Below are 13,218 nucleotides of genomic sequence, written 5' to 3' on the forward strand. Positions count from 1 at the left end.
TTTCCGTCTCCGGCTGCGGCAACGAGAGGAGCTGTCGCCATGTCTGCGCATTTGCAATGGATGGTCCTGCGCAACTGCTCCAGCTTCCTGATCAAAAGAAACAAGCAGACATACAGCACCGAGCCCAATCATCTGAAGGCCCGCAACTCCTTCCGCTATAACGGGCTGATTCACCGCAAGACGGTGGGCGTGGAGCCAGCAGCCGATGGCAAAGGTGTGGTGGTCGTCATGAAGCGGAGATCCGGCCAGCGAAAGCCAGCCACCTCCTATGTGCGGACCACCATCAACAAGAACGCCCGGGCCACCCTCAGCAGCATCCGGCACATGATCCGCAAGAACAAGTACCGTCCAGACCTGCGCATGGCCGCTATCCGTAGAGCCAGCGCCATCCTGCGCAGCCAGAAGCCGGTGACACTGAAGAGGAAGCGGGCTCGCCCCACCAAGAGCTCCTGAGCACCTCCCTCCCAAAGCAATAAAGCATAAAGTGTCAGCCATCTTTCTCCAAAAAAAAAAAAAAAAAAGAAAGAAAGAAAAGAAAAGAAAAGAAAAAAAGAAAGTAGGAGTGCTGATGGCAAGCACAGGGAAGCTGTTATTTAACGGGCTCAGAGTTTCCGTTTGACAAGGTGCACACATTCTAGAGATTGGTTGTGCAACAAGATGAAGGCACCATAGTACTTAAAACGCTGCTGAACTGTACACGTAAGAATGGGTATGATGGTAAATTTTAATTACGTGTAGCTTATCACAATTAAACATTTAACCAAAAGAAGAAGTAGAAATGTCCAGGATCAGAGAAGCCCATCACCAAAAGCAGAACTTGAGAGGGCAGACAAGGAATGCCAGGAAAAGGAGAAAGAGGAAACAGAGGTTGGTGTGTGGCGTGGGTGAATACCAGCGCTCTGTCTGTCGTTAAAGGCTGAGTACATCACACATGGGCTGAAACACGTTTATTCAACTGCAGGTGTCTTTTCTGGCTCTTCTTCTTTGGCTACTTTCTAGGGAAAAAAACGTCTCTGTCTAAGATACATATTTTCTTAGCGATTTTATCTGTTAATGTACAGCTTCACAGTGCTGATGGACGAAGCAAGACGGATGCTTTTTTGGATGCTTTTATAGAAAAGCTAAGACTTATTTTTCTAATAACTCTAACTCTTTCATCTGCAGCATCTAGTTTTTCCATTAGGAAAACTAAAATAGCTTGTGGAATTGCTTTTTGTCCTTCTACAATAACAGACACTGCAGTGAGCTAGTCACTATGGGATATATGCAGAATGTGATATGGGGACGATGAGAAAAACCTCTCTTCACGCCATACCCTTTTGGCAGAAGGACATTTTTTGACATCTCCTTATGTTTCCAGGTCAGAGGACATCTTCTTTTGTATGAGAATTTCTAACAACATAAGCTAAATAATGGAGTGTTGTCTCTTTGAGGGCAAATAGCATCTATAAATAATTTTAATAACTCACAAGGAGGCTTGGCCATACGTAGGTTCTAATGAAGCCTGGCTTTTGTTTGTTTGTATGTATTACTTTTTTTTCACTGGGACATACTAGATGCTTTTTTGTTGTTGTTGTTGGGGCAGGTAGTCAGGGTAGGCTAGATTAAACTGATAATAGATGTCCCCCAATTCCAATGACTCAAAAAAGGAGGTTCATTGCTCTCTTCTATGCTACATGTCCACTGAAGGTCAGCTATAGATCTGTCCTCTGTCATCTTCATTCTGGGACCCCTGCTAATAGAGCGGTCTTCCTTTGGTTGTCCCAAGCTAGAAAAAGTACAAGGGGTGATTGACCAAGCGTCTTCTGCCTAGAAGTGAAACATCATTTTGTCCACATTTCATTGGCAAAAGCAATTCCCATGGTCCTTAGAGCTTAACAGGGCAGGTTTGTGAAATCTTCTTTTGAGGAGGGCTCTTACAACGACCACAGCTGACAGGAAAAGGCGGCAAAGAAGAGTAATCTACAGGTGGTTGAACAAAGAGAAAGCGAGCAAATATCTCTACAGTTTTCCAAGAACTTTGTACACTGTTCTCATTCAGTTGTCACTCAGTCTTGACCCCACCCCTATGAGATCCTCTTCCTTCTACATTCCTTATAGATGAAAGAGCTGAGTTCAGGCTGACTCAGTAACTTGCCTGAGGCCACAGAGTTAGTATGTGTTAAAGCTGATGTTGGAATCGATGCCCAAAAAGCTCGAAGTCCGTGCTCTTCCCAAGACGACATAGTGATTCCCACACTCTGCATGGGCAAAGTGAAGCCTAAAACCCTATTGCGAAAACCATGATTCAGTAAGGCAACCCTCTATGAATTGATGAGGCAGATGGAAGGCACAGCATGTAAAGATTGAAGGAAATGGTTAAGTTCTAGAGGCAGAAAAGTACTGAAAATAGCAAGGTGACTCCACATTGTGCATTTTCCATATAAAAAGCACACGCGCCTCACCAACCATCAAAATAAGGGTGATCGAGCTCCTTCAAGAAAATATATTTTTAAAATCACCGTATTTCTGGGGCATCTGAAAAGGACTAAAGCATTCACTTCTAGAAATGGCCAGGAGTGGAGAATTAAAGAATTAAAGAATCAATTCATTAACAATACAAAAAAAGAGTTTACCAAAGCAATGCATTCAGTATAAAGTCAAAGACTGGCCAACAAAACCCAGTGTTGGAGTACAAATTGGTTGAACCTTTCTGGAAGGCTAAACAGTCTTTAAAATCTCACTCAGAGAATTCAGCTCCCATTCTGTTTTTACCCAGTTATAATGGCATTATTTCAGTTGTTTGGTACAAATGCTTATCAAACTGTTGAGAAGAAAAAATGGAACTAGCCTAAATGTCCACTAATGGACAATTGGATAAGTAAAATGTGACATCTATTTGAAGAAAGGTTACTCGCACTCTTAAAAGACTCATTTTTCACAAGTTCAGAATAATGCGTGAAGGTAGTTGAGCTTTCATTTTAAGTGAAACAATTAGAATATAAAAAGGAATGTAAGATAAAATTACCACTCTGTAAAATAAATGAATAGAAAAAGGTATATGTATGTGGAGGAAAAGATAAGAAGGAAATGTATACAAATGCTAAATCTACTTTTATATGGTGTTAGTATTTGTGGATATAGTCTGTATAACCATAGGTGATTATTACATTCACTCCTTCATCCTTCCAGTAGGCGTTTATGGAGAGGTGATGACATTGTAGACACAGTTCTAGGCACAGCAGTGAATAAAATCAACCAAAATGTTATCTCGTGCTGCTTACATTATAATGGGGAAAGGGCACGTGAGAAACACATAAACATGTAAGAGAAACAAACAAGCGTATAGCATGTTTGTTCATGAAACATACTTTTTCTCCTTTGGAGAAAATTAAGTAGGATAAGAGGATAGAGTACTGTTGATGAGGGATTATTTTATATATGTTGGAAAAAATTATATTTAGGTGGAGGCCTGAACAAAGTGGGGCAGCGTCCAGGTAGATACTGAAGACAAGCATTCAGGCAGAGAGGACAACAGATGCAAAGGCCCTGAAGGTACTTGGAGTCTTCTAGAAAAAAGGAAGCAAATGTGATGTAAGTGAAGTAGGAAAAGTAATAGGAAAGGAAGTCGGGGTGGTGATTGGTGACAGGGCGTATCATGTGAGCCTGGGACACAAGTTCCAGGACTCTGGCTTTTTTACTGAAAAAGATAAAAAGTTATTGGAGGACTCTGTGCTCAGGTGTGGCGTGATCTGTCTTAAAAAGGTCATTCTGACTGCTTGAAGGGGATAGATTTAGGGCAGGGCAGGCAAAACAGAATCAGGTAGGAAATCAGTAACTTGGACTCAGAGACAGCATCATCGAACGTGAAGAATGTTTGGATTTAAAATACTTCAGAGATGAATCTGACAGGGTTTGCTTGTGAATTGGAAATCAGATGTGAGGGGAGAAGGCTCAATCGTGACACCTGTGTTTGTGCCCTGAGACACTGTTAAGATAAAGGTGCCATTTACTGAGAGAAGATTGTAGATGGGCCAATTTGGGGATGGGATAGGAGGAAACCATGAGTTTGGTTTGGGAATGGATTAATTTAGAGATGTTTAGTCAAATATGCTGACAAATACATGAGTTCAACATTCAAAGGGCTGAATGAGATAACATAGGGTTTAAATATAGTGAGACAAGTGTTCCAAGAATCAGTATCAGGGCACATCACTATTTAGAGCTGGGGAAGATGAAGGAAAATTAAAAAAAAAAAAAAAAAAGGAAACTCACAAGCGATGACCAGGGACATAGGAAGAGAACTGAATGAGTATTGTACCAGAAGCCAAGTTAAATATATAAAGATGAAGGGAGTTTATGTTCTTTGCTGCTGATATGATATGTTTGATGAGGATGAGTAAATGACCATGGTATTTTGGTGACAGACATAATTGACAGGACTGGTTCCAGTGGAGAGGTCAGATGAAAAGCCTAGTTGGCATTGGTACAGGGGGCATGGGAAGAAGAGAAGTCGAGACACTGAATGTAGATCTCGTTTGAGGAGGTCTGCTTAAAAGGAAACCGAGATATTGGACAGTAATTTAAGAAGGTTGCAGGATAAAGGGAGCTTTTGGTGAGATGGGGAATATTACAACAGTGCTTTGTATCATGATAGTAGTGATGGAGTAAATAGGGGAAATTTGATAATATAAGAAAGATGATAACTGTAAAAGAGATGTACTTGGCCAGATGAGAAAGGACCCAGGGCCCCCTCGAGAAGTCAACTTGGGAAGGAAGGTGAGTTACGCATCATGACAACAGCAAAGATACACCCTTGTGGATAGATACAGAGATTTCGGTATATTTGGTAATGGATGCAGGAATTTTTCTTCTGATACAGCTTCTGTTTTCTCAGTGAATCATAAGAAGTGATGTTCTTTCCCCTACTCGCAGAGCAATAAATCTGTCTGGATTCCAGATTCCAAACTAGTCTTTTTCATGACACCACAATGATAGCCTAACCTTCTTCAGGGTGAAAATTAAAACTTTTCCATATTTTAGACATTCTCCCTTAGTGTTAATATTCTGAAGAGAGGTAGGTCAACATTCAATTACCAAAGCTTGAATTGGAACCATTTTTTTCCTGGCCAGAGGCATCCATTGAACTTTCCTACTTGTAAAATAGTAATCCCTTAGCTGATTTCCTTAAAGTTTCCAAAGCTCAAGATTAATAATAATAACCTAATTTCCATAGAAGATAATGAGGTCAGAGGTAGCACCACTTTGCAAATTCGTAAGCTAAGGCTCAGCAGGATTGAGAAACTTTATCACCAATGTACCCCGTATCCCTAGCGCAGCTTATAGGTCTAAGTATTTGGTGGATGAAAGGAGATCATTTGTCTTGTGAATTTTATTGCTTAGTTGGCTTTCAGTTGCAACAAATAGAAAACCCCTCCAAAAGTGGCTTAAATGATACTACGTCCATTTCAAGCCCCAGACAGTTAAATTCAATGATTCAACATCCTCCCCGTGGGCCAGGTTTCCACCAGCCTCACATTTTGCCACCCTGAACTTGTAGCTTGTCCAAATAAGGAGCCTGCCTGGCACATGCAGCTTGCGCTCTATCTAGAGGGTGTTCTAAGGGAACATCCCCATCTGTGTTTCTTTAAGATCAAGGAAAACTTTCCTAGAAGCTCTCCCAGATACTGACTGTAGAGTCATCTAGATTTTGTACCTACACACTTCTAAACCATGCAATTGGCAAGGTAAATGAGATCATCATGATACGACTTTAGAGCAAGAAGCATTTCGATCATGAAGTTGAGGGGGCTCAGTCTCTCTGGGGATGGGGCCAGTTAGAGGATGATAAAGATGAGATCGAGATGAGCGAGGAAGAAGGGAAATGGGAGTATCTGGAAATAGGCAGCCAGTCATCTCATATCCAAGTGGAAGGGCTGGGGTTTGAACCCAGATGTTTAACTAATTCCAAAGGTTCTGTCCTTGAGAAAATTATCATTTTTCCTTCTTCTCCTCCTCTTCCGCCTCCCCCACCTCCTCCTCCTACTTATTAATTCTTTCCCGTAGCCCCCATACATTTTTGCTCTGAGGTTCTAGCAGCCAGTGCCAATTAGTTAAGCTTAATCCCTCATATAACACCTGAAATGGCCAGATATTAAAAAAACTATAGTTCTGAGCACAGTATAGTTCATCTAGGACTCCCCACCCACTCTCAGGACTTTCTTGGCCTTGGTTGAAAATTATCTTATTGTCATTCAAGAATAGATTTTGTACTAATATGAATCTACATGTGAAACTTAAAATCAGATTTGCAGAGGTCAAGGAAGCCATTACCAGCCCTCTTGTTTCTCTGACGATGATTCTACATCAATAAGATAAGGAGTGACTTGGTCAAGATCAAGGTCAAGTCTTAAAAACAAACTATTGAATGGGAACCATATCAGGTGCTAGATATGTAAGCCAGAGGGTTTAATACGGCCTCCAAACTCTATCTGGTGGTCACTCCCTCCTCTTGCTACTTCTCTGACCTCACCTGCTACTGCCTGCTCTTGTTGGTGTTTCTTTTCCGTAGTTCCCATTGGCCTGCTTCCTGGCCTTGGCAGTAACGGATCCTTGGCCTGGAGTGAGTATCACCTTGTTATGGAGCTTTTCTTTACCACCACTTATAAGATAGTTCCCCTACCTCCTAACTACTAGCACCCTGTATTCTATGTCTTGGATTATTATTCTTCCGAGCACTTTGCAGCCCCAGATACACTATCTACCTGTTTGACAAGTTGTATTTGTCTTTTTTCCCCTCACAAGAAAGTAAGCTCCAATAGGCAGTGGTGTTTTTTCTATTTCATTCCTTGTTATACCCTGATTACCCCAAACTGTGCCTGGTATTTAGTACACAATCATTGTTTTCAGAATACATTAATAAGTTGTAATCCTTGCTTTCAAGAAGCTCCCAGTGTATTGGTAAAGGCACGCAAGCCAACCGATCAACCGACCAACCGACTGACCAACTGAGCAACCCAGCTGTAATCCAACCGCCCAGCAGCTGGGTCCCACTGCACTAACAGCATGAGACTTACGTGTGGAGTCAGGCCGCCTGAGAGTCATCCCCAGCTCTACCAGTTCAGCCTGACATGTTTAGGGAGGTTTCCTAAACTCTGGAACCCTCAGTTCCTCCATCAGTGAATGGGTTTTTTTTTTTTTTTTTTTTGGAGAATTAGATAATCTCTGTAAAATGCTTTACACAATGCCTGACACAGTACATGTGTTCAACACATATACAATTATAGTAAAATAATTTATGTTGTAAATAAAAAGGTGCTAGATTCAATGGCACATATGAGCCCTGCGTGAGGAGTTCAGAAAAACAAAAAGGAAATGAGCCTGACACTCCAGTGCTTCGTAGAAATTTATTCATTGTTTTTAAAAGGGTGAGGGTATGTTAAGTTTTCAGTCCCTTAAAACTTTTCAGTTTAGAGAGACACACCATTATTCCTTTTCATCTCTTTAATATGGATCATCAATCCGTAGTAAAATTGGAGTGATTATTGTAGGAATAGAATCACTTCTTAGGTGCTAAAACACTAGCAAATGGGGTGTACCTAAACAAGTACTTTTTAATTTTTTTTCACTACAATTTTCCTCTTGTTTCACATGCAAGTGGGCAAAAACAGGAAAGCTCGCGAGTTATAATTCAACTGAAGTATAATATTACGTAATCAAATATAATGAAGTTACCTATGTCATCACATATCATGTAAGTGATTTCTACAATATCAGCATTTCTGTATCATTGTAATGTTTCTCTTGCTTTCAAAGTAGAGAATACAATGATTTCTTCTGCTTAATTGTACATGCATAATATATAGACCATTAAACCTTGCTTTGTACAGAGTAGGTGTACAAAGAACATCAGAGTTCAAAAATATAAACTGCCATGGTAATTTGTTTTTGCAAATAATATGCAACTTGTGTCAAAGGAAGAAAAATACACACGTTATTTCGCTTAATAACAATTATCTAAGAAATGTTGCATCATTATTATTTTGTATTAGTTCTACTTGCATTCATGTTAAATGGATGAAAGCTGAATTAAAAGGTGACATTTGGGCAATTTCCAAAAAAAAAAAAAATGTGATTTCTCAGTCTTTAAATACGTTTCCTTGGCTCCTGTTTTCATCCAGGCAACTTTGCTACTTTAATGTTATTTAAAATTAAATTTGTTCTTTGGTTCATTACAACGGTTAGCAAGTTAATAAGTTTATAAATCATAATTAACTACTACTTTCTGTTCTATTGCCCTTCCGAATTGCCTTCTTTTTGACTTTTTTGTTTTGTTTTGTTTTTCTATCTCCCTATGTAATTGGCTATATGCATACTTTATTTTGAAGATGGGTAGACCTCATTTTCAAGGTGTGGTGGGTTGGCTTCACTGGAAATGGGTAACCATGTCGTGAGTGATCCACACGTGAGTGTGTGGATGCATATGTTTGCGTGTGTGTGAGAACACACACGTGTACACAAATGCTGAACTGGCTCCAGGGAGCATCATTGTTTTCAAAGATCTCAGGCACTTTATACAGTTATCTGCTTTGCTGGGTGCAGTTCCTGAACCGTGTCGATTCCAGAATTCCATCAGGGACTCCTTATTTCTGTACAATAAAAGGAAATCAAATAAAGCATAACGAATTTTCAAACACTTCAGCACAGCTTTGGAATGTTCAAAGAGAGTCAGAAGGCCTCGGTCATTAAGATTCCACTTCGGGAATGTGTGTGAGCTTCATTAAAACGTGAAACCACAGGGGGCACAAAGGATTCCTGTAAATGCCTCTTTCCTCATTGCCTCACATCACACAGATCTTCCCTACTGGATTATCTAGAAAGAACTGTGAGTTTAGCAAGGACGATTGCAGAGGCAAGTGGTCATAATGAACAGATCCTAAGCCTGACTGTACCAAAATCCTAACAGATCCTAAGGACTGTTTGCAAGTCCTTCCTCACCCCCTGGCAAACCCCACCCTCGCAAACATTCTTGTTCACTTGTATGCTATGTGCGTGCATGCTTGTTCGTGTCGTTCTTCAACCCAAAACACGTTCCTGTTTCTTTCCTAAACCTCTGCCTTTCTCCCTTCTGGTTGGTACTAGCTTTCTGTATGGTTTTCTTTTCATTTTTATTGAAATAGTTTAAGTTTTAGACTGATGCCAAAAAGAAATTTAATAGCGATTTGTGCAATTTATGTAATTGATCTCAGGCACATTGTACAGTCCTCTCCTGTACGGTTTTTCCCTCTGTGAGACCTGAGGACAGGTGCCCCTCATTTCCTCCAGCCGGTTCCCCTCTCTCAAATCCACAGTGATGACAGTTGATACATCTTACACTCACTTCTTGGTTTATTTTTGCAGCTTTCTAACAAGACATGTCCATTGCATGAGGCCGTCTTCTATAATGACCATGTAATTGATGCCAATATAAATCCACAGCCTCCAGCACTTTTCTCACCTCTGAGTGGAGGACTGGCACGTCTCCCACCTCTCCATGGCTAGGCCAGGTCAGCACCTGGAACAGCTCCATTGTTGCCAGATTCATAGATAAGCACCTTTTAAAAAAAAAAAAAAATTAACGTGATGACCCACTTGACCCTCAGGGAATGCTACCAGATTTTACCTTCTATCACTGGGCTTTGGTCTAGTATACTCAGTTTCCATCCTAGTGGTTCCACATGTAGCTACTTATCTTCATAGATTCCCTTCCAACTGAGAATTCACGTGAATTGCTGTCCCAAACATTTCTACTCCACGTTTGCTTTAAGATGGAGAGCCCTTTCTTGTCTGCAGATCATAAAATGGGTCTGTAATTTAAGGCCTGAGGATACCAATCATGAAAATGGGTCAAAATTAAATCTTTGTGAAATGTTTGTGCAGTGTGGGAGCAATTCAACATGCTAGACCTGGAGAAACTCCAGATGAATGCTGTTACAGATGAGAGGAACTAACACGAACCTAACACTTTCCTAGAAAATCCTTTCTTCTGAGATCGTTATTATGCCAACACTAATGTAGTGAGTACAGGGTTCTAGTTCTGCCTCTCTCACAAACCTTAAATAAATAAGAAACAAATGCACCTCTCGCTTTTTTTGAAATTTAACTTTAATTAATTAATTAATTAATTAATTAATTTAAGAATTTTTTACAATAGTTTATTTGAGCCAAACTGATGACATATACCAGGGGGCAAGATCTCAAATGCTCCCAAGACTTAACTTTCATTTTAAAAAGAAGGAAGCATTTTTTTAAAAAAAATATTTACTAGCTCTTACATTACATGGAGGACCTGCTATATTACAATGCAAAGGTGTGGTGCAGGAAAGGGAAGAATTTGTCAACATTTCTAGAATCTACCACACCGCATCTCAGAATTGATGTGAGAGAGTTAGAAAACATGTGTAACTTGAGTAACACTTGTCACTCCAATAAACTTTAATTTTAAAGAATGAGATATAAAGTGCCTAAAACAAACAAACAAAAAAACATTGCAGATATTCAATAAGTTTTAAGTCTTAACACACATAGGTATCACACATAGGTATTTAATCTCTGTATTAATGTAATAGAGCACCTTATAAATGAAAAGTCTGCGTAATACAGTCAATATCTCTTTTTACTATGTTGATTTTTGAATAACAACAAAGACCTTTCTTCCTTCCAGAAGTAGGATAGAGAAGGTAAAGGCAGCTTACATTTTGTTCTGCTGAGGAAGTGCCCTCAAATCTCAATAGTTTACAACCAGGGATTATTCTCATCCCCTCTACATGAACATAATGAATTGGATGGGGCCTGTACCATGCCACTTTTATGTCAGAACTCAAGCTGAGAGAGAATTTTCTGGTGGTGATATTGCCAGTCTTATACCAGAGGAACTATATATGTTGGGACCACACCTTTACTTAAACATAAACATGTCATTTCCACTCACGTTTCATGCACCATGCAAGCACATATCCAAACCAAAAGACAATGAAGCCAAAATATTTACCTCTTGTCAAGGTAGTCACACTAGATATTTAAGAGTTCCATACCAAAGGAAACATTAGCAATATTACAGAAGAGAATGAAAATACATTCAGACATCTACTACACAAAATCATTTGGCACCAAATACCAGTGCACTGTTCCCTACTCTGTCATTAATTTTCTGTGGGATCTTAAGCAGTCCATTTAATCGTTCTACAAATGAGGCCATTTTTAAAATTTATGATAAAAATCCTAGACTCTTTGCCTTACTTTCTGGAATTGAAAATAGGAAGGGATTAGGTATGTAAGTGTCAAAGTGTTTTTGCAAATCAAGCAAAACCCAAATAAACAAAAGCCAGTGGGATGCAAAAGCCAGTGGGATCATTGTGTTTACTCAACTCACAGATCAGGGATTGTTCGAGATAGGAAGACCCACTATGCCTTACCTAACCTGGACTATCTGCAAGCCGCAACAAGTAAATAAGTAAAGGTTTGCTTTATCCTTGGTATCTTGGAAGCATTTTAATATAGAGTATTGCTTTCAAAGAGATGTCCAAATGTTTTTAAAAGTGTATCATTTCAGATGTAAAGGAAGTCTGACTTTCCTTGATTGGCCTTAAGTCTTGGATGTGAATTGGGTGTATTCTAAAAGAGAGGTCTGACCACCAGGTCTGAAATCAAGGCCACGAGGTGTTGGCAAGGCCATGTTCCCTCTGAAGGACCTGCTCCAGGCCTTTCTCCTACTTTCTGGTGGTTCCCTGGCTGGTGGTAGCCTAATTCTAGTCTTCACATGGAATTCTGCCTGTGAGTATCTCTACCTCTATGTCCAAAGTCCACCCCTCCTTTTATATATATAAGCACACCAGTCCTTTTGGATTAGGGACCACCCTGATGACCTCGTCTTAACTAATTAATCTATAAGGACCCTATTTCCCAATGAGGTCTCACTGAGGTACTGAGGGTTAGGACTTCCACATATAAATTTCTGGGGACATAGTTCAACCCATAACACGACCTAACTTAATTTACTGTGTAATTTTAAATAAGTAATTTTTACTGTCTTACAACACCCATTTGTTTAACTTTCCATCTCTTTGCCAGAAAATGTCTAGAAGCATCCACAGCTTCAAGATTCTAAAGTCTTGAGATAGCAGACTCTAAATTAATTCTACAGCGAATTAAACCGATCTACTCAACCACAAAATATTTGACCTGCTGATGTAAGAATCTAAGAGTTATCATTCTCCGTCAGAAGACTTTAGCCTAGGGAGAGAATGATAACGTGGCCAAGTTGAAAGAATCTTCCGTGGTCATCGAGGGGACACTGCCTTCCTTCCCCAAGAGGTGGTTTTCTGGCCTTTGCACGAATAAAGTAGCAGGAAACTAGTTATCTCTAAGGCAGTCTCCTTCATGTTAGGACACTTGGGGTTGGTCAGGCATTCTTTCTAAAGTTGGGCCCATTGCCCTCACTCATATGTGTACATTTCATCCTCTTATAATAATATTCCAAGTTAATATCATCTACTTAGAGCTCACGTCAGCCCCAATCCCTGCAGATGATCCTTATTTTTGACATCCTGAGGATAAATATTTGACATTACAGCATCCAGGGAGAGAAGGCAGCTTGGATGTTCCTGGTTCTTTTATTCTTTAGTCTAAATTCCAAATTCTTCAGCTTTCAGTCTACATCACACAAAAGCAAAAATTATGACCCAACCTATCAAGTATTTGAACTGCTCATTGAACCAAGAGGGAAAACCAGATGTAGAATTTGGGTATTCTATCAGGAAAACACAAGCTATGGCACTTTTACTGTAGCAGCTCAAATAATTTAAAGAAAAAGAAGTACCTTTGCATTACATTTGGGAGGACAGATTCACTGTGACATGCTTAGAAACCACTAATATATGTGGATGCCTATCAGGTAATTATTCAAACCCACACGTTCACTAGAAAAGAAAGACTGTGGCTAGAAATTTACATATACACATTTGAAAAGTTCATTTCTAAACTCTGCTATGATTTATACACCCACATTTTGATAATTTGAATTATGTATTAAACACATACTTTAAAAATACTTGTCATTATAATATGCTTTATACAACAATGTGTTATATTTCTTGCTGGGAATTCATTATTAATATATATTTATAGGACACATTCAAATGTATCAAGAAATGTAGATGCATTTTTTTTTTTTTTGGTAACAAATGAAATTAATGAAGCATC

The 13,218-nt window shown here is 39.5% G+C and overlaps 1 protein-coding gene across 1 annotated transcript; it reads left to right on the plus strand.

The window, feature by feature from the left end:
• Positions 1 to 494, plus strand: LOC117034895 (60S ribosomal protein L28-like). The gene has a single exon (XM_033128334.1). It carries the CDS (start codon positions 40 to 42, stop codon positions 451 to 453), a length of 414 nt encoding a protein of 137 aa, XP_032984225.1. The 5' UTR covers positions 1 to 39; the 3' UTR covers positions 454 to 494.
• Positions 495 to 13,218: the final 12,724 nt, after the last annotated feature.

This window comes from Rhinolophus ferrumequinum, chromosome 15 (assembly GCF_004115265.2).
Source record: "Rhinolophus ferrumequinum isolate MPI-CBG mRhiFer1 chromosome 15, mRhiFer1_v1.p, whole genome shotgun sequence".
NCBI lineage: Eukaryota > Metazoa > Chordata > Mammalia > Chiroptera > Rhinolophidae > Rhinolophus > Rhinolophus ferrumequinum.